General features: G+C 51.7%; 1 protein-coding gene across 2 annotated transcripts in view; it reads left to right on the top strand.

Annotated features, from left to right (window-relative positions):
- Positions 1-20,150, top strand: part of KNTC1 (kinetochore associated 1) — a 371,840-nt gene that overhangs the window by 288,596 nt on the left and 63,094 nt on the right. For both annotated transcript variants that reach the window (XM_075323096.1, XM_075323086.1), the window contains exon 49: positions 16,190-16,263. In XM_075323096.1, coding sequence (XP_075179211.1) covers positions 16,190-16,263 — 74 coding nt within the window. The remainder of the gene's footprint in view (positions 1-16,189; positions 16,264-20,150) is intronic.

Raw genomic sequence — 20,150 nt, 5'->3', positions numbered from 1 at the left:
TGTCAACGTTTAAAAGTGAAATTGGGCGAAAGCTACCACATTGTGTCGGGTCCTTTCCCACCTTATGTATTACAGTAATATGTGCCCTTAGAGAATCCACACTGGGAGTAAAGTTCGCCTGAGCTCTGGAGTTAAAGGCCAGCAGAAGGTGTGGTGTCAGCTTGTCTCTGAGTTTTTTATAATATGTGAGGGGCAGTCCATCAGGGCCCGGTGCCTTTCCTGACTTAGAGGATGCTATAGCATCCCACAGCTCTTTGTTTGAAATTGGAAGCTCCAATGCTGCCACCTCCGCTTCCGTTAGCTGCGGCATTTTTGCCTTTCTAATATAATCTATAATTTTGTTATTCACAGCATTAGTGGACTTTGGAGGACTGCTTGCATCTAAATTATAGAGGGCCGCATAGAATTTTTTAAAAGTTTCCGCAATTTCCAGGGATGAATGTAACATGGTGTTTTGATGGGGTAAAGAGGCGATTTTAGAGACGAAGGTCGACGCTTGTTGCTGTCTAATGGCTCTTGCTAACGTCTTACTGCATTTATTTCCGTATTCATAGAAATGCCGACGACAACGAGCCAAAACCCCCTTCGCCTTAGAGTTAAGCATTTTCCGTAAATCATCCCGGACTTTAAAGAGCGCTCCGCCCAATTCCGTGGAGGGTAATTGTTTGTGTCGGGTCTCTCTAAGGGCGGCTTTGCACATTGCAACATCGCACGTGCGATGTCGGTGGGGTCAAATCGAAAGTGACGCACATCCGGCGTCACTTTCGACATCGTTGTGTGTAAATTCTAGATGATACGATTAACGAGCGCAAAATCGTCGTTATCATATCATCGGTGCAGGCTCCGACTTTTCCATAATTATACTGCCGCGACAGGTACGATGCTGTTCCTCGTTCCTGCGGCAGCACACATCGCTGTGTGTTATGCCGCAGGAGCGAGGAACTTCACCTTACCTGCCGCCGGTGGCTCTACGGAAGGAAGGAGGTGGGCGGGATGTTTACATCCTGCTCATCTCCGCCCCTCCGCCGCTATTGGCCGCCTGCCGTGTGACGTCGCTATGACGCCGCACGACCCGCCCTCTTAGGAAGGAGGCGGGTCGCCGGCCAGAGCGACGGTCGCAGGGCAGGTGAGTGCATGTGAAGCTGGCGTAGCGATAATTTTCGCTACGCCAGCCATCACAAGATATCGTACCTGCGACAGGGGCGGGGACTATCGCGTGCGACATCGCAGCATCGGCTTGCGATGTTGCAACATGCAAAGCCCGCCTATGTCTTTCAGCCGCGCCAGAAGCGTAGATATCTCTAGTTCTCTTTCCCTCTTCAGTTTTGCCCCCTGTTGAATAAATATGCCTCTAATGACAGACTTATGGGCCTCCCAAACTGATGTTGGGGGAGTATCCTCCGGGGTATTCAGGGCAAAATACTCTGTCAGGGAAGTGTTTATCACATTTAAAACTTCAGGATTATCCAAAAGGGACCTGTTCAACCTCCACTGCCACTGATGCGGTATGGGAGATTGCAATAGTATCGCAACCGTTGTGAGAGAGTGGGGCCATTGATATGTGACGGACGGTACGTATCTCCCAGAATGCGTACAGAAACATATTAGAGCCCTACATAGTGGTCAGTCCAGTAACCTCCAGGCCGGGTTATGCAGGTGGCTCATGGCCACGGTTCTCGTTTAAAAGCTCTTTGTAAAGGCCTGGGTGGGGCAGAGTTGTTTTGTAAGATGCAGAGCAGGAAGCTGAGGAGAGCTCAGGCTTGTGTGGAACTATAACACAGGTCTGTGGACACCCTGGGAAGAGCAGAACGGGGTATCGTAAGACAGTCTCCTACTACAAGGGGTGCCTGTGTGACGGGGTCCCGTATGGATGGTGCACAACCCGGCTGTGTTCCGGATGACTTTACCTGTAAAGCTGTTTGGATCGGACTGTTTTGGGTCACTGCCTCTTTGTCGTCCTGGGGAACCCCCACCCCGCTACATTATGGTGGAGAATGCGGGCAAGGAGCATTGAGGTATATCCCACCGCTGCACCACTGGAAGCAGGCCTGACTACCAGCTGAAGACTGTGACGGCTCTGCATGTCCATAATTAGGCCGGCTACGCTACAGTATAAACCGGCTGATAACATGGAGGAGCTTCTGCGGCAGTTGGTAACATTTCAGCAAAAGCAATAGGAGCAATTGGGTCTGTTCCAGCAGCAGCACCAGGAATCCCAGCGGCAGCATCAGGAATCCCAGCAGCAGCATCAGGGTTCCCCAGGACGACAAAGAGGCAGTGACCCAAAACAGTCCGATCCAAACAGCTTTATTGTCCTCGCTGTACAGGTAAAGTCATCCGGAACACAGCCGGGTTGTGCACCGTCCATACGGGTCCCCGTCACACAGGCACCCCTTGCGTAGGAGACGGTCTTACGATACCCCGTTCTGCTCTTCCCGGGGTGTCCACAGACCTGTGTTATAGTTCCACACAGGCCTGAGCTCTCCTCAGCTTCCTGCTCTGCATCTTACAAAACAACTCTGCCCCACCCAGGCCTTTACAAAGAGCTTTTAAACGAGAACCGTGGCCATGAGCCACCTGCATAACCCGGCCTGGAGGTTACTGGACTGACCACTATGCAGGGCTCTAATATGTTTCTGTACGCATTCTGGGAGATACGTACCGTCCGTCACATATCAATGGCCCCACTCTCTCACACCGTGCAGAGAGCATGGTCTGAGAATGTTATATTCTCTATTTGGGCCTGGGATACCCTGGCAAGCTCACTATGCTTGATAAAAAAGATAGTCAAGTCTGGAATATACTCCCATGAGCTGTTGAATAAAACGAGTAATCCCTATCGGATGGATGAGGAAGCCTCCAAGTATCCAAAAATTGATAATCATGTAACATGCGCCTAAGCTTGCGTAAGGCAGACAATGAATGTGCGGAAGAGCCCGAAGAGGTATCCTGGGCCGGATTCAAAGCTATATTGAAATATGCCCCCACAATGAGTGTACCCTCCACAAAATCCTCCCTAGGTTCTAGGATGTCCGCTAATGTCGTAATTTGGCCCACATTAGGTAAGTATATTGAGGCTAAAGTGTATATGTGCGAGGCCATCCTACCCTTTACCAAGAGCAACCGTCCCGCGTCATCACTCCGAGAATCCAGGTACTCCCAAGGGATGGAACGAGAGATGAGAATGCTAGTCCCACAGGACTTCGAGCTAGAAGAGAAGCTGTGGTATACCTCGGGAAACCAACGGTTCGACATCTTGAAAGGCTTGTGCTTGCACATATGTGTTTCCTGTAAAAAAGCAATTTGAACAAGAGCCCTTCTCAACATGTTAACTAAAATGGATCTCTTGCCTGGACTATGTAATCCCTTAACATTAATATTTCCACATTTCACATCGGCTGTCACCGGTCCGTGCATGACTACCTATCTGGGTGGAGATGCCCCCCTGCAATTAAAGGACGAGAAAGGGGAGGTTAAGTGTGTAAGAAGAAAGGGGGAAAAGAGGTATGAAAGTCTGAGACAGAAAGATCTAGACAAGGAGAAAGAAAAATGAAGAACGAAATCAGAATACAAGTATACAATTCTAAATGGTCTCAAACGTTTGAGACCTGGTGTTCTCGGAAGTGAGAACACCCCTCTGGGTGCGTGGAAAACCAGGGGTCAAAGCCATTCAGATTCCAGGGATAAATGAGAATATACAATGTGCTAAATCTATCAATTCACATCTCACCCCTCCGCTTGACAGCGTCTAGGTGAGAGGCACTTAACTTAAGTTATGTTAACTAATAAAACTTAAGGTCAAATATGAAAAGACTTGTACAATAATACTAGATGTATTAAGTCCATCTGCAAAGGGATAAGCGGACGTATCTTGCGCAAAAGAAAAATGTCTGTCAGACACTCCATCCAGCCATGAAGTCTGAAGAATTGCGCATTTCCCCCCGTCCCCTCTGCTCCATCAGAGAAGACAAAGGCATCCTGTCAGAAACATGTCCATCAATCTGGATTTCCAAGAGCGGGCCCCCCAGCACTCACGGACTCCCATGGACCTCCTCGTGGCCCCCGAGATGTACGACTGCCTCTTCTCTTTCTTTGAGATAGGCCGGGAGGTCTGTCCAGCTGCAACCAGTTGGGGATTTCGACTGCAGGAATGTCCAGAAAATGAAAAAGACCCTCCAAGTCCTCTGAGTGTTTCAGGAGGAACTGCGTTTCGTTGTGACGAACAATAAGATGAAATGGATGGCCGCATCTGTAGGAGGCTCCTTTCTCCTTAATTCTTTGGAGCACTGGCATAAGCTGACGTCTCATATAAAGGGTTCGAGCAGAGACGTCTGGGAAGAGCTTTATTTCTGACCCCTCATACGAGACAGTCCCACGGGTCCAGGCGTGCCTCAAGATGGCTTCCTTAACCGTGTAATAGTGTAATCTGCACAGAACATCTCGTGGGGAAGAAGCATCCACAGGCCTCTGACGGTACACTCGGTGTACTCTGTCGATCATGTATGAATTGTCCTCCGGGTTTCCAGTGATCTTGTTGAAAATTAAGATGACTGACTTTGAAAGGGAAGCTGATGAAATATTCTCTGGAAGCATTTCAGACGGATATTATTCCGCCTCCCTCTGTTTTCCTGGTCATCCAGCAGGATGGAGATGTTTGTACATGCATTTCAGACCTGGAGAGATCTCGTTCCAACATGGTAACCCTTTCAGAGAGAACAGACACCGCCTCCTCTATTTCGGCAGTGCGGGTGTTAAGCTGGTCAATGTCCCCTTTAACAATAGAGATTGCTCTTTCATGTGCAGCCTCCATCCTGGTCACAAGGCAGTCCAGATCATTTTAAGTGGGAAGAGCTGCCAGTAGTTGTAAAATACGGTCTGCATCTGCTGAGGACATCACAGGGTTAATGCCTTGCAGGGCCTGTCCTCCCTCTTGCATTCCACTTGTAGCAGGAGTCTGTCTCCTAGGGATACCTTCTGGGGTGGTATGCTCTCCCAAGGGGCCTGCACTCCCTGTGTTCCCAGGGGGGGGCATTCTGGCTACAAGAATCTCCCCTCAGCGATCCATAGCAGCCCTCCATACCTTGCATTGTCAGGGGGGGGACCGGAGCTCACCGCTGCCTTTCTCCTGCATAGCTCCCACATCAGCACACACTCTTGCTGCCTCAGGGCTCGCCTGCGTCTGGACCAAGTGCTGTACTCTGGCACCCGACTGCACAGGCCTGGACGTTAGTGAAGGCCTCCCACCTTTGAAAAGGCGATCCACCGCTGCACTGCTGCTCCGTGAGGTAGGGATCGTCCCCTGCTTCCCCCCTGTCTTCCTCCTGGACATATTCTGCCACCGCTGCTGCAGATTTAGCAGATAAATGGCACCTGGTCTGAGGAGCTCTAAGGATTCACGTCCTCACACCACCATGGCCAAGCCACGCCCCCACCTCTCTAATTTTGACACTAGTGTAAGGCGGTGGAACATATATAGTAGTAATGCATAATAATTGTCCATGCAACTTACAGATCACCATCACATATTGTCCCTCTGTGTCTATCCATGTCTCCACTTCTTCATATAGGGCGGATCTATGGACCAACACAGAGACCCCTCTAGCATAACTAGAAAAAAGTAGAGTGATATGCCTTTTGCTCCCATCGCTTATTCAGTATATTTGTCATTTCGCTCGTCAAATGCGTCTCCAATAAACACATTATTGATGGTTTCTGGTCTAGCATATATTTTATCATTGCGTCTCTTCTACCTCTATCTGACAGTCCCCTTTCATTCCAACATAATATTTTAATCTCCTCTCCCATGTTGAAAATTACTGGTTATCTTTAAACAAACATCCTGTCCCTTTGTACGCTGAGTCTTTCCCTTCTTTAACCCGCCCCTTTAGAACCACCCCAACAAAACTCCTCCACTTCCGATTTACATTTTTAACTCCCTTATAGGGAATGAGGTCTGTCTCTCCCAGACCGGTCAACCTCCTTCCTCCTTTTCTCTCATACCAAACTTGTCTCATCCCAGTGAGCAGAACCCCCTAACTCACCTCCCGCCTTCACCATATTCGTTTTCATTTGCATATATCATATTATGTAAACTGCTAACATATGAATTATTTGAAAACTTAAGCATTTATCAATCGCCGCCGCACGGCCAGAAGAAAAAAAAAAAGAATTCTTATCCTCCTCCTGTCATTGTCCAGCTTAGTGTTAGGAAACTTTTCCCTGCCCCATCTAACACTCAGGAACAGGAGCAAGAGATCAACAATAATAGCCTGGAAGAGAAAGGGAAAAAAAAAGAGGGGGTGGAGAGTACTGTCACTGCCATAAAAATGGGCTTATGAAGTCTCCTTCTCCTCTAGCATATGCAAATGCTTATGAGTAGCCAGTCCTGTAGTCCAGGAAAATCACGAAATCAAGAAAAAAGTGCACCTTCTCCAGTGCTGCTACTCGAAGTTTTGCTGGGAACATCCTGGAATATTTAACCCCCAGCTCACTGAGTCGTCTCTTTACCCCTGTAAATTGTATTCTTTGCTTTTGTACCAGTACAGAGTAGTCAGGGTATATAGCCACTGGGTGTCAATCAATTGTCAGATTCTCCAGATCTTGCACCTTGCGTAGAATAATATCCCGGTCCCTGCAGTTTCGCCAGGATCATACGGGGCCCCTTGCCAGGTGGTTGCGGTTGCATTGGGACTCTGTGCGCCCTCTCAATTGCATATAACTTGGTCAGATTATCAGCGCCAATCTTTTCTTTAAGCCACATTTCTATGAATTCAGTAGGATTTCTTCCCTCTACTTTTTCCGGGATTCCCACCAGTCTTATATTGTTCCTCCTGGAACAGTTCTCCAAGTCATCCGTTTTTGCGGACAACTCTGATATCTGCTGCTGGAACCTTTTTGCAGTGAAATTATATGATCCTCAGCTGCCCCCACTCTTTCTTCCACAGCACTGGTTCTCATATCAGTTTTCTTCTGATCTTTATTGAGAGTAGCTATATCTCCCTGGATTCCCAGCACCTGCTGGGTTAATGTTGTGAGTGCCTGTTTGCAGAAGGAGACCACCTGAAACACATCCTTAATAGTGGGGTTCTCCTGTATTTCTTCTGCTCTCCTGAATCCTCCTCCTGTTTGTCTTCTCCTGGTTTTCCCTCTATTCCTTCAGCCTCCTCCAGCTCTTCCTCCTCCTCCCCGTTCTCCTCCACCATCTTACCGGGCTCCTCCAGAGGTTCCTCTGATTGTCTTGCAAGCTTTGCAGCCGCTTCCATGCGATGCCGGCAGGCTGTGTTTGCTTTCTCCGCCTCCTCTCTGACCTCGGTGCCATCTTGTGATCCAGGCCCTCTCCCTGCTTTTACTTTCCTCTGTCGCCGCCTGGACATGCTGCCGTTCAGGAGCTGAGACTTCTGCTGGATGCCGGTACCTTCCCCTGCCCTCCAGTGTCACTATGACTATAATGTCACTACTCAAGCGGTATCACGGTGAGTCAGCAGGAGAGTGTCTCCCTGTGTGTGCTCACATCCCGGTCCAGGCTCCGCCCCAATCCGATGCGTCTTATAAAGCGAAAAAGATGGTAGTTCCCTGATATATCAGTTTGCATTGGACACATTCAATAATATAGATGATGTTTTCCATATTGCAATTAATCTGTTTGTTATTGTATTTCATCCTATGACCGTGATTAAAACATTTCTTGGTAATCAGAACATCATGTTTCAATACACTGCACTGAATTTTAACTTTGCATCAAAGACTAGGAATTTTATCTTAAATTTGGAGCTGAATTTTCTATTTTTTGGATCCTTCACAGAGGAATTTTTTCACCCCCCCTTGGGACTGTCTTAGGACATCCCATGATTTCCTGTATTCCCCAATGAAGCGATAAAGAAAAGAAGATTTTGGGTACTCACCGTAAAATCCCTTTCTTGGAGCCTTCTTTGAGGGACACAGCACCAGCCCTTGTGTATAGTTTCAATTAGTTTTTTTTTCTGCTATGTTTTTACTTTACTGTTGCTTCTCCTACTGCTTTTGTCGCGGGCGGAGGAGGGACGCTACGCTAACCCACTGCTCGGGTCCGGCTGCTACCGCTGCTGCTTGGTGGTGGCTTGAGCGGTGGGCCGGATCCCGGGGACTCGAGCGGCGCTCCTCGCCCGTGAGTGAAAGGAGGTGGTTTGGGTTAGGGATATTGTCCGTGACGCCACCCACGGTTGTGGTGAGGTTGTGACACCACCGCTGCTCTGGACGGGGATCCTGGGAGCGATGACAGGGAGCAGCTTGGATGTTAGTTCTCCCCTCCGTGGGTAGGGGGGTTGGTTGTCCCGGGGCCCCGGTGAGGGTTAGGGATGACAGGCGGGTTATGGGGCCTGGTGAGGTGCGGGGGCAGCGCTGTGCCGTACGGCACGGTGGTACTCACTCAGCCAATGATGAATAATGCAAAGTCTCCGGTAAAACAAACGGCTGGATGGACGGGTCCCACAGACAGCTGCGGTTGTTCTCCTCCCGGTAGGTTGATGGTGACTGCCTTTCCCTGCACCTGTGTTGTGTTTACGGTTCCAATGGCTTCCCACCGGTAACCCGCTCCCCAGCTTGGATGGATGCTGAGGGAGCCCCTTTTGCCCGCAGGCTCTGGCCCTGGGAACTGTAGCCTTGGCGGTGACTGTGTTTCCCTTTACGGTGTGAGCTGTTGCCTTCAATCGGGTCTTGACTGCTGGGAAACCCCGGAGGTTCCCTTCGCTAACGGATTTGACCAGTTTTACGGCGACTCCTAGCCTGGTCGGGGTCCGTAGGCCCTGCCGAATGGTGCTGGCTTCTCTTAACTCCCCGATCCGGTACCGGCGGGCCACCGCCCGTCCCCGGTCCTTACAGTTCACTCCAATCAGCCTCTCCTGCAGACGGTCCCCACCGTCTGCCAACCTTGCTGTATGTGCCCGGGCCACACACCCGGACACGGTCAGTTTCCTCTACTACCACTTCACTCTCCAAAACTGATCTGACTTCCCTCTCCCTTTTCCCCGCCTCCAGGACTGTGAACTCCTCCGTGGGCGGGGCCAACCGCCTGGCCCACCCCTTGGTGTGGACATCAGCCCCTGGAGGGAGGCAACAAGGATTTGTGTTTGACTTCGGTGTGCCTAGCCGGGGTGTGGGGTGTGTTGTTGCAGTACCTGTGACGACCTGGCTTGTCCAGGGCGCCACATTCCCCCTTAGTAAAATGCAGACCGTCCGCGGGCTGCCCGTCCATCACCGGTTTTATTTTTGTTAACTGTAGAAAAGGGGTAAAACACAATAAACATTAAAACAGCATTTGCATCAATCTTCCCATAACGGGAGGTACGGTACTTAAACGTTGCAAACGGTAACGGCTTCCGCTCTTCTCCCACCCAAACAACCTGGCCCTGATACTGCCCCTAAGAAGCGGGCAGCACCCCTTGACCCCAGTCCATCACCAGGCTGCCCGAGCGGGTTCTGTCTCTTTCAGGGGACCCGCGTCCATGGTGACCCCCTGAACCCCCCCGGAGGTTCGCCACCGGTTACGGTAGTGGCGGGCCTGGGCCATCCGTTTCCTCCAGGCCCATCCTCCCAAATCAGCCTCTCCGGGGGTGGTAACGGTATCAAGCCAACACATTTTATTTACATCCCACTAAGTTTGTGGTTGCCCTGCAAGTTCTCGGGCTTGTCCGTAAGCAGTTCCTTACGCAAGGATTGCAGACAGCCTCTACGGGGACAACAGTTGCCGGCAACGGCCGGTTCAATCAAAACCTCAATCAGGTCACTTCTTCGGTTGATTTGCTCTTATCATTTAAAACTTTTAAACTGGTGCACTCAAGACATAAAGCCCCCCCTTTAAAGAGTAGTTTCCCTATACCTAAGTGGGGGTCTACCTAGGTTGGGACGAGTGGACCTTCGGGGTCCGGTGTCAGTGGGGACAGGCAGTGGGGCAGAGGGAACAATCCGTCCCTCTTCCCCACTATCGTGTGGGGCAGGCGGAGGCGTAGGGGAGCTAGGTACAGGTACATCCCTGGGCACTGGCTCGTGGTTGACAACTTCCATCACTTCCTCGTCCACGGGTTGTGGGAACAGTATCACTGGAAGAATCACCGCACCGTTCTGTGTAGGCCAGTCTGCTGGAAAATCACCCATCATGGTGTGGATTACCTCTTTTTCTTTCTCCGCTGGTCTGGGAACTGGAGCTTCATCCGCTACCCTCAATGCTGGTGGGCACTTCTTTAGGTGGTCTCGGGAAACCGTCGCCAAGGTCCCCCCTGGTCACGGCTGATCTGGTAGGCTTTCCCATTCTCCCATCCTGTGGGCTGTACTACATACGGGGTTTTTTCCCATTGATCATCCAGCTTGTGGGTCTTTCTTTTTCGCTTCAGCACTACATCTTCAGGCTGGAAGGGACCGACAGACGCCTTCTTGTTGAAGCACTGCTCCTGTTGTCCCCGACTCCGGCACAAGTTCTTCTCAACATATTCCTGGACCTGTCGGTACTGCACCCTCCGCCGAGTGTCCCATTCAGCTGTCGAAGCAAGCGCTTCCGGGGCTTCCAACCCCATTTCTAAATCCACTGGTAGCCGGCCGGGGCGAGCTCTCATCAGGTATGCTGGAGTGCATTTCGTCGAGCTGGAAGGGATGTTATACATATCGACCAGGACAGGTAGCTTCTCCGGCCACAGGTTCCGCTCTTCTAGCGTCTTGAGGAGGCCCAGGACCAGGTGGTTCATCTTTTCACACATGCCGTTGGTTTGGGCATGGTAAGGCGTGGTCCGGATTTTCTTGCAGCCGTACAACTGGCAGAATTCTTGGAATACCTCCGCTTCAAAGGCCGGACCTTGGTCGGTAAGCACCTTCTCAGGGTACCCATGTGGTCGGCAGAAATAAGCCTGAAACGCTCTAGCGGCGGTACGGCCGGTTAGGTCTTTAACTGGGACAACCACCATGAACCTTGAATAGTGGTCTACAATGGTCAGAGCGTAGGTGTACCCACTCCGGCTGGGGGTGAGCTTTACATGGTCAAGGGCAACCAGCTCCAGCGGTTGATGCGTAATGATCGGGTGTAGGGGTGCCTTCTGGCTGGCCTCGTCCTTCCTTCTCAACGTGCAGGGGCCACATTCTCGGCACCAGGCCTCCACAGATTCCCGCATTCCGCTCCAGTAGAACCGCTCTCTCAACAACATCTCCAGCTTCTTCCACCCGAAGTGCCCAGCACCATCATGGTATGCTTGCAGGACGGTGGGCACGTTAGCCTGGGGAATCACCAGCTGGCGGATCTTCTCGTGGGTCTTCGGATTAATCAGCTCACGATACAACTTCCCCTGGTGTAGGTACAGCCGGGTCCATTCTCGCCACAGGGCTTCGGCAGGGGAGGCAGGGTCTATCCCAGCAGAACCCTGTTCCACCAGGGTCTTGACCAGTCTTGACAGCAGGTGCCTGGTCCTGAGCTTCCTGCCACTCCTGACTGGGCAGCGGGTCCAGGTTAACCCGTTGTTGATGGACATGCACCTTCTCAGTTAACGGCCGGTGAAACGCAGGCAACTCAATCTCTTCGAGGTCGTCATCCTCGGGCCCTTCTTCCGACAGGTGGGGCATCTGAGAGAGTGCATCGGCATTAACGTTGGCACGGCCGGCCCGGTACTTGATGGTGAAATCGTAGTTGGCTAGCCTGGCCACCCACCGCTGCTCCAACGCGCCCAGCTTGGCTGTGTCCAGGTGGGTCAGCGGGTTATTGTCCGTGAAAGCGGTGAATTTGGCTGCTGCCAGGTAATAGCGGAACCGCTCGGTGATAGCCCACACCAGTGCTAGGAGCTCAAGCTTGAAAGAGCTGTAGTTCTCAGGGTTCCTCTCAGTCGGTCGGAGTTTTCGGCAAGCATAAGCAATCACCTTCTCCCTTCCGTCTTGGACCTGGGATAGGACAGCCCCCAAGCCTACATTGCTGGCATCGGTGTAGAGGATGAATGGGTGGCTGTAGTCAGGGTACGCTAGGATTTCCTCTCCGGTCAGAGCCGCTCTCAACTGGCGAAAGGATTCCTCATGCTTTCCTTCCCACACCAGTGGGGCTCCTAGGGGTCTACCACCCTTGGGCTGTCCCACGAGGAGGTCTTGCATGGGGGCAGCCATCTTCGTGTACCCTTTGATGAAGCGACAGTAATACCCCACCAGGCCCAGGAACTGCCTCACTTCCCTCACCATGGTCAGTCTCGGCCAGTCTTTGATGGCGGTGATCTTCTCGGGGTCGGGGGCGACACCCTCCGCACCCACCACATGTCCAAGATACTGCACTCTGGGTTTCAGCAGATGACACTTGGAGGGCTTCAACTTCATCCCATACTTAGCAAGGGATGCGAACACCTTAGCTAGGTGCTCCAGGTGGGCTTCATACGTCTGTGAGTACACAATCACATCATCCAAGTACAGCAAGACGGTCTCGAAATTTAGGTGTCCCAGACAGCATTCCATCAGCCGTTGGAAGGTTCCGGGGGCATTGCACAGCCCGAACCACATGCTGTTGAACTCGCAGAGTCCCATAGGAGTGGCGAAGGCAGTCTTCTCTCGGTCTTCCGGCGCCACGGCCACGTGCCAGTACCCGCTGGTGAGGTCAAGGGTGGAGAAGTAGTTAGCGGTTCTCAGCGCAGCCAGGGACTCTTCAATGCGGGGCAGAGGGTAAGCATCCTTATTTGTTATCTGGTTAATCTTCCGGTAATCCACACACATCCGCATGGTGCCATCCTTCTTCTTAACCAGCACCAACGGGGCGGCCCAGTGACTACAACTGTCCCTAATAACCCCTACCTCCTTCATGTTCCTCAACATGTCTTTGGCGCATTGGTAGTGCGCAGGGGGGATAGGCCTGTATCTCTCTTTGATAGGGGGTTGGTTACCGGTAGGGATGTGGTGTTGGACCCCTTTAATCTGCCCAAAATCTAGAGGGTGCTTACTAAAAACTCGCTCATACTCCTGTACCACCCGGTATACCCCTTCCTTGTGGTGTGTGGGGGTGTTATCAGTGCCGACGTGTAGCTCTTGACACCACTCGTCTAACTCCCCCTGGGATGGGTGGGGACTGGCAGCAGGCGGTGCGATCGGGGGAACGGCTTCATGGATGGTGTGGGGATCTAGAGTGAGTAATTTGGCAAGGGTATCGTACCGGGGAAGCCTAACCTCTTCCTCCCCACAGTTCAATACTCGCACAGGCACTCTCCCTTTCTTGACGTCTACCACCCCTCGGGCGGCCCTTACTGTGGGCCAGTGTTCAGAGGACATGGGCTCTATCATGGCGGGGTAGTCTCGCCCTTGGGGCCCTACCGCTGCCCTACACCAAATCATCATCTCACTCCTGGGAGGCACAATCAAAGGGGCCGCATCCATCACCCTCACTCCTCCAATCTCTCCCCCTGTCGAATTCACATGCTGGCGATACATCAGGGCCCGGATCTCACGCTGCACAGCTCGCTGTCGGCTCCCCGCCGCCGTGGCGGCCAGCTGCTGCAGTAGGGTCAGCACGTCACTCATGCAGGGCTCCATCACATTAGTACCTAGCACTACCTTTGGGTTATGATCACTGGGTTCATTCATTATCACAATCAAACCCTGGTGTTGCAGTTCAGCTCGTCCCACAGTCATGGCCACTTGCTTGTACCCTACTTGGGTCAATGGGAGTCAATCAGCGGCAATCAGTGTCATGCTGCCATCTGGGGGGGCTAGTTCGTCCTTTCCCCAATACCGCTGATACAATGTGTATGGTATGGTTGTTACCTGCGATCCAGTGTCCAGGAGAGCCATCAGCGGGATGCCGTCTACTGCCAGGGGGATGATGGGCCGGGCTCCGATGTACCAATCCCGCCAGTCGGGGGGGGCCACTGGGTTCGACTCCTGAGGATTGGCCCGTGGCCCAAGGGGTTGCTCGTTTAACGGACACCGTCGGGAGTAGTGGCTGGGCTTGCGGCACCTGTAACAAATCGGAGGTCCATACCGTGAGTCGTTGGCCCTTCTCCGCTGCATCCAGGGAACGTCCTCGGGGTTGTCGGCGAGCTGCATCCTCCCCGGGGGCTGGGACCTGGTCGGAGGCTGAAGTGCGGCGAGGATCTTGGCGAGGTCCCCATCCATGCGGCGGACTTGGGCAGCCAGTTCCTCCATCATTCCGCTTGGAGCTGCAGGCACCGGAGGTGTTGGGAGGGCAGGGGCCACCATGACGGGAGCCGTCTCAGCTGGCCATGGGGCCGCCTCAGGGACTTCCGATGCTAGGGGCTGCAAAGCTTTAATGGCCCGTTCCTTTAACACGGCAAAGCCCACATCAGGGTGTTCTAGGGCCCATAGCTGGAGTTGCTTGCGGTCCTCCGAGGACCTCATCCCCTGTACAAACTGCTCCACTAGCATTTTGTTGCTGTCCGCATCGTTGATGGTGTCTACCCGCTTCAGTGTGCGGAGGGCGGTTTGCAGACGCAAGGCGTAGTCCCGAATGCTATCCGCAGGCCGTTGCCGGCATTGGTAAAACTGCATCCGCAGCTCGGCTTCGGTACGGGTCTCAAAGGCAGTCTGTAGCTTCTCAAAGATGGTGGCTACAGAGGACACCGGCCCAGGTCTCCGCCTCCTGCTCAGCCGCGCCGGTTAGCTGCCCCAGCACTACCGCTGCACGTTGCTTATCAGTTAGGGGGTACAGTTTCAGTAGCGGGCTTAACTTCTTCCTGAAGACCTGCAACGCATCAGGTTTCCCATCGTACTGTGGCAGCCAGGTAGCTCCGGGCACATAGAGCAAGGAGAACGGCATCACCTGAGCGAGAGCTGGGGCCACGGCACCTCCCGCCAGTGCAGCCGGGACCTGGGCGGGCTTATTCCCATCCGCGGGTGCCACTGCGGCTGCAACCGCCCTCCTCCAGCGGCTCCGTCGGGCGCAGACATCTTGTTTCCGTCCCCCTTAGTCTTTTTCCAGCTCCTCCTCTACAGGGGCGGGGTTTCGGTTTTCGCGCCTCCACCACTCGGGAAGACGCTCGAGCGGGGACTTTTCTTGCCCAAAATGGCGGCTTCTCAAGATTTTTGGCCAGACACCTCCGGCGGTCACAAGGCGCACCTCTACCAGACGACAGAGCGGTAAGATCCTGTTCGTGACGCCAAGTTGTCGCGGGCGGAGGAGGGACGCTACGATCACCCACTGCTCGGGTCCGGCTGCTGCCGCTGCTGCTCGGTGGTGGCTTGAGCGGTGGGCCGGATCCCGGGGACTCGAGCGGCGCTCCTCGCAAGTGAGTGAAAGGGGGTGGTTTGGGTTAGGGATATTGTCCGTGACGCCACCCACGGTTGTGGTGAGGTTGTGACACCACCGCTGCTCTGGACGCGGATCCCGGGATCGATGACAGGGAGCAGCTTGGATGTTAGTTCTTCCCTCCGTGGGTAGGGGGTCTGGTTGTCCCGGGGCCCCGGTGAGGGTTAGGGATGACAGGCGGGTTACGGGGCCTGGTGAGGTGCAGCGTCGCGGGGGCAGCGCTGTGCCGTACGGCACGGTGGTACTCACTCAGCCAATGATGAATAATGCAAAGTCTCCGGTAAAACAAACGGCTGGATGGACGGGCCCCACAGACGGCTGCGGTTGTTCTCCTTCCGGTAGGTTGATGGTGACTGCCTTTCCCTGCACCTGTGTTGTGTTTACGGTTCCAATGGCTTCCCACCGGTAACCCGCTTCCCAGCTTGGATGGATGCTGAGGGAGCCCCTTTTGCCCGCAGGCTCTGGCCCTGGGAACTGTAGCCTTGGCGGTGACTGTGTTTCCCTTTACGGTGTGAGCTGTTGCCTTCAATCGGGTCTTGACTGCTGGGAAACCCCGGAGGTTCCCTTCGCTAACGGATTTGACCAGTTTTACTGCGACTCCTAGCCAAGGATTTGTGTTTGACTTCGGTGTGCCTAGCCAGGGTGTGGGGTGTGTTGTTGCAGTACCTGTGACGACCTGGCTTGTCCAGGGCGACACACTTTCTCACTAGCTGATTTAGCTTTGGGCCAGTTGGTGGGTGTACACTGCTAGGGAGGAGCTAACTGTTTTTCTGCTTAGTGTCAGCCTCCTAGTGGCAGCAGCATACACCCATGGTCTCCTGTGTCCCCCAATGAAGGCTCCAAGAAGGAGTTAAGTACCTAAAGTTTTTTTGCCTTTTTTGGTATTCATTGTATCAATACATACTTTATTTTTTTGTTATTTTAATAATGACTTTCGATTTATTCTAGGACCTGATAAAGTTCATGCACTAAAGTTCTGTCTCCATTTGGCTGTAAAGTGGAAAAATAACACATCCCCTAAGGTAATTAATACTTCAGTGATGTAATGATGCAATATTATTACAGATTATGTCTGATATTTAAAAGCCATAACTAAACAGAAAACATTAAAAAAAACAAACAGTAAGAAGTACCTAAAGGGAACCGGACAGTACATTCATACTGCCTGACCCATGGGCATCATGAATCAAGATGCGTTATTGGATAACTTTGAAAATCCATCTGGACTGTGTTTTTCGAATGACTAGTTTAAGAGGTTCCCCACAGCTTCTCCCTTCCCCCTCTACTCTAGACTGAGAAGTCTCTGTATACACTCCATATATACTCATATGGAGAGTCCTGTTAGTCATGGTGAACTGGGAGAGGAGAAGCCACCTGAACCTGCCTCACAATAGTGATTCTAAACCTAATGTACATTTTCTCTGAATCTGTGCAGCGTTCTGGAGTAAAACCTGCACGACAGCAGTAAACAGTGTATTATTAATGCTGCCCTTGATTTGGGCGGCATTAATCCAGTGTCAAGTTCCCTTTAATAGGATCAGTTTTTATATGACTGAAAGTCATGTCTTTAACAGATCTGTTAAAGTGGAAAGTATAGTGGCTCGGTGGTTAGCACAGTTTTGCAGCACTGGGAAGCTGGGTTCAAATCCTACCAAGGCCAACATCTGCAAGGAGTCTGTATATTCTCCCCATGTTTGCATATGTTTCCTCCAGCACTCCAAAGACCTATTGATGGGGAATTTAGTTTGTGAGCCCCGATGCGGACAGTGTTCATAATATCTGTAAAGCGCTGTGGATTAATGGCACTTTATAAGCGAGTAAAATAAATAAATATAAAGTGAGGGGGCGTGGTCTGGCCATGCAGGAGTAAAGAAGCACAATAGCTTAGCTCCTGCTCCCGGATCGGCAAACAGCCGGTTAAATCAGCCGACGGGGACCAAAAACGGAGTATGAGCCAGAGGAGAGGGAGGAGAACGCAGGGGAGCGACACCCGGGACCCCCAGCCAGAAAAGAAAGGCATTGCCAGGTTTTTCCCAGGACCAGCGCGGACCGCAGCCTCACATACCTGCAGCTCTTCCAAGATGGCCGCGGTGGATCCACGAGGTGCTGGAGCGGCGGGCGCAAGAGGAGAGAGGAGCGGTGTGCAGCGTGAGGGGCCCTGTCAGCAGCTACCACAGCAGTCGGGCTTGGAGCGCCGGTCCCCCACTGTGAAAAGCGGAGCGGTGACAAGGGGAGCCAGTAAACAGCAGGAGGGGCGGCCGGCAGCGGAGCAGAGGTCGGCAGACAAATCAGGAGGAGAAGGTGACGAGCATGATACTCCCGGACGGCAGAGTCAGCAGGTACTGGAGGAGAACCCTCAGCCCACAGGCACAAAAGCAAAGTCCCCATTAGAGAAAGGGAACCAGCAGGAGCCACAAGCAATGGAGTGCCTTAGGAGTGGGGGAGGGGAGATGGAACTGGAGGGAGACTCGAGGGGGGGCCCCAGAAATTCTGTGGGCACCGCCACCAAATCTGCTTCAGAGGCATCAGGAGTTCTTGCTGAGCTGAAAGAGCTGCGTGCTCATATAAATACCATCCCCACCAGAGAGCAAATGGAGGCTTATATAGCCAGGCTAGAATCTGCATATAAAGAGGAGCTGGTGACCTTAAAGGGAGAAGTGGAAAAGATAGAAACACAGGGTCAGGCTCATGATGTGAGAATTCAGGCTCTGGAGGCAGTGGTGCAGGATCAGCAAAAGACGACCGACCAGCATTCCCATCAACTACAGTACTTAATAGAAGCTATGGATGACGCTGAAAATCGAGGGAGAAGAAACAATCTAAGAGTTCGGGGCCTCCCAGAATCCATAGAGTCCAGAGACCTCCCTGACACTTTGCAAGCTATCTTTAATGACATTCTGGGAGAACCTCCAAACAAAAATCTGGAGCTTGACAGAGCTCACAGGGCCCTGGGTCCTAAACCTGCAGAGCTGGACCGTCCGAGAGATGTTATATGTCGAGTGCATCGTTATGTCTTAAAGGAGGCTATTATGCAGAAGATTCGTAATGGCGCCTCGGTGTCCTTTCAAGATAAAAGGATCTTCATCCTCCCAGATCTATCTCGTCTCACTTTACAGAGGAGAAGAGCTTTGAGACCCCTTCTGGATATGTTGCGGGCCTATGAATTCTCTTATAGTTGGGGATTCCCTTTCCGTCTTCAAGTACGACATGCAGGACGCATGCACTGCCTACGTTCCCCCTCCGATCTGTCAGCTTTCTCCAGGGCTCTGGACATACCTATGGTCAATATTGAGGACTGGCCTGCTCTTCCGCTGGGTCCGGTGGGTGGTGAGTCCCGGGAGGGGCGGAAGGGGGTGGCCCGTAAGGGAGGGAGGGAACGGGTGGATCCACATCCCCCTTGAGGGAAAGAACGGTTATTTGACAAAGAGGTATTGTTTTTCTCTTATCTCCCTTCTGGACGCTTACGTGAGAATATGATGTGGCACCATCTGGACCTTCGTTATGTTTATTGTTGTAAGAGGATGCAGTTCTTTATATGTTAATGGGCAGGCAGCCTTACCATAGGTCTCACGCTTTAAACTCGGAAGCGTAGGTGTCAAGAGCCACGAAAAAGGAATGTTTAGGTCAGTTATCTGAGATGGAGATATATGTTTTTGAGATGGGACTTTTCCAAATTATTGTGAGTAGTCTTCCTCTATTTAGAGAAGCTGGGTAGGGGGGTGTTTACATATTTCAGGGTAGGCAAATAAGTCTATATATGTGCATAAGCTTATACATAGCAATGTGTGAGAGGTGTGGGGTTAAGGGGTGATGGGTGGGTTGTTTTTTTTTTGTTTGTTTTTTTTCCTTTTTCTTTCCATGTTCTCTCCCACAGTCCCTCTCTTTAATAGATACATGGTTCAATAAAGTAACTTTGGTTTTCGATCCGGGGCAGGTAGTCATGCAGTGGAAAGCACTCCCCGATTGGGATTAACGTCACGCGTTAGTGACGGTTTTGTTCTATCCCACAGAAACGTATTCTAAGAGTCTGTTGTTCAGCTTAAATACTTAAAGTGATTTAGGGTGCGATAGTACCCAATAGTTTGTATTGTTTGTATTGTATTATCTTGTTTTCCTTCTTCTTTTTTTTTTTTTTTTAGTTTCCTTTCTCTTTTCTCTCTTACCTTTCTATCTTCTCTCTCTTGGTCTTGCTAGGGGTTTCTTTTTTTCTCTCCCTCTTTCTTCCATTTTACCTTTCCCCTGCTTCAGCTCTAACTTCCTCCTGCCTAATCCCCATCGGGCTCACCCCTGGTCCATATTTCAGTTGGGTCCTCTCTGGACTTAGTTTCCCCCGTATTAATATCCTTTCCTATCAGCTTCTGACCTCTTGTTCCCTTATCTGGAATCACTTCTCCCTCTCAAAATGACACAAATTAAATGGGGATCCATTAACGCAAGGGGGCTGAATGTCCCGCAGAAGCGAACTCAAGTGTTCTATGATATGCATAAAAAAAAGGTACATATTCTGTTGATACAAGAGACACATTTTAAGACTGGCCATCTCCCCTCCTTTAAAGACAGATACTATACATCATGGATACATGGTACAAATCCGGAATCTAAATCAGGGGGGGTCTCTATAGGCTTGCATAAGTCCCTGGTTCATTCGGTTAAGGATCAAGTAATAGACGCCAAGGGTAGATATATCTTCTTAAAGATTGAAATTAACTCCACCATTTTCACCATAGCAAACTGGTACCTCCCTAATAGAGACCCAACATCTATGTGCTCCTCTCTCCTGTCCACACTGGCAGAGTTTGCGGAGGGTATTTTGGTGGTGGGGGGGGATTTCAACTTCACATTGGATCCTAAGTTGGATTCCTCGTCAGGCTGCCATCCCCTGTCTCGAAGGAAAATCAATGCGGTGAAA

This window comes from Anomaloglossus baeobatrachus, chromosome 1, assembly GCF_048569485.1.
Source record: "Anomaloglossus baeobatrachus isolate aAnoBae1 chromosome 1, aAnoBae1.hap1, whole genome shotgun sequence".
Lineage (NCBI taxonomy): Eukaryota > Metazoa > Chordata > Amphibia > Anura > Aromobatidae > Anomaloglossus > Anomaloglossus baeobatrachus.
This window is presented reverse-complemented; position numbering and strand designations above follow the sequence as displayed.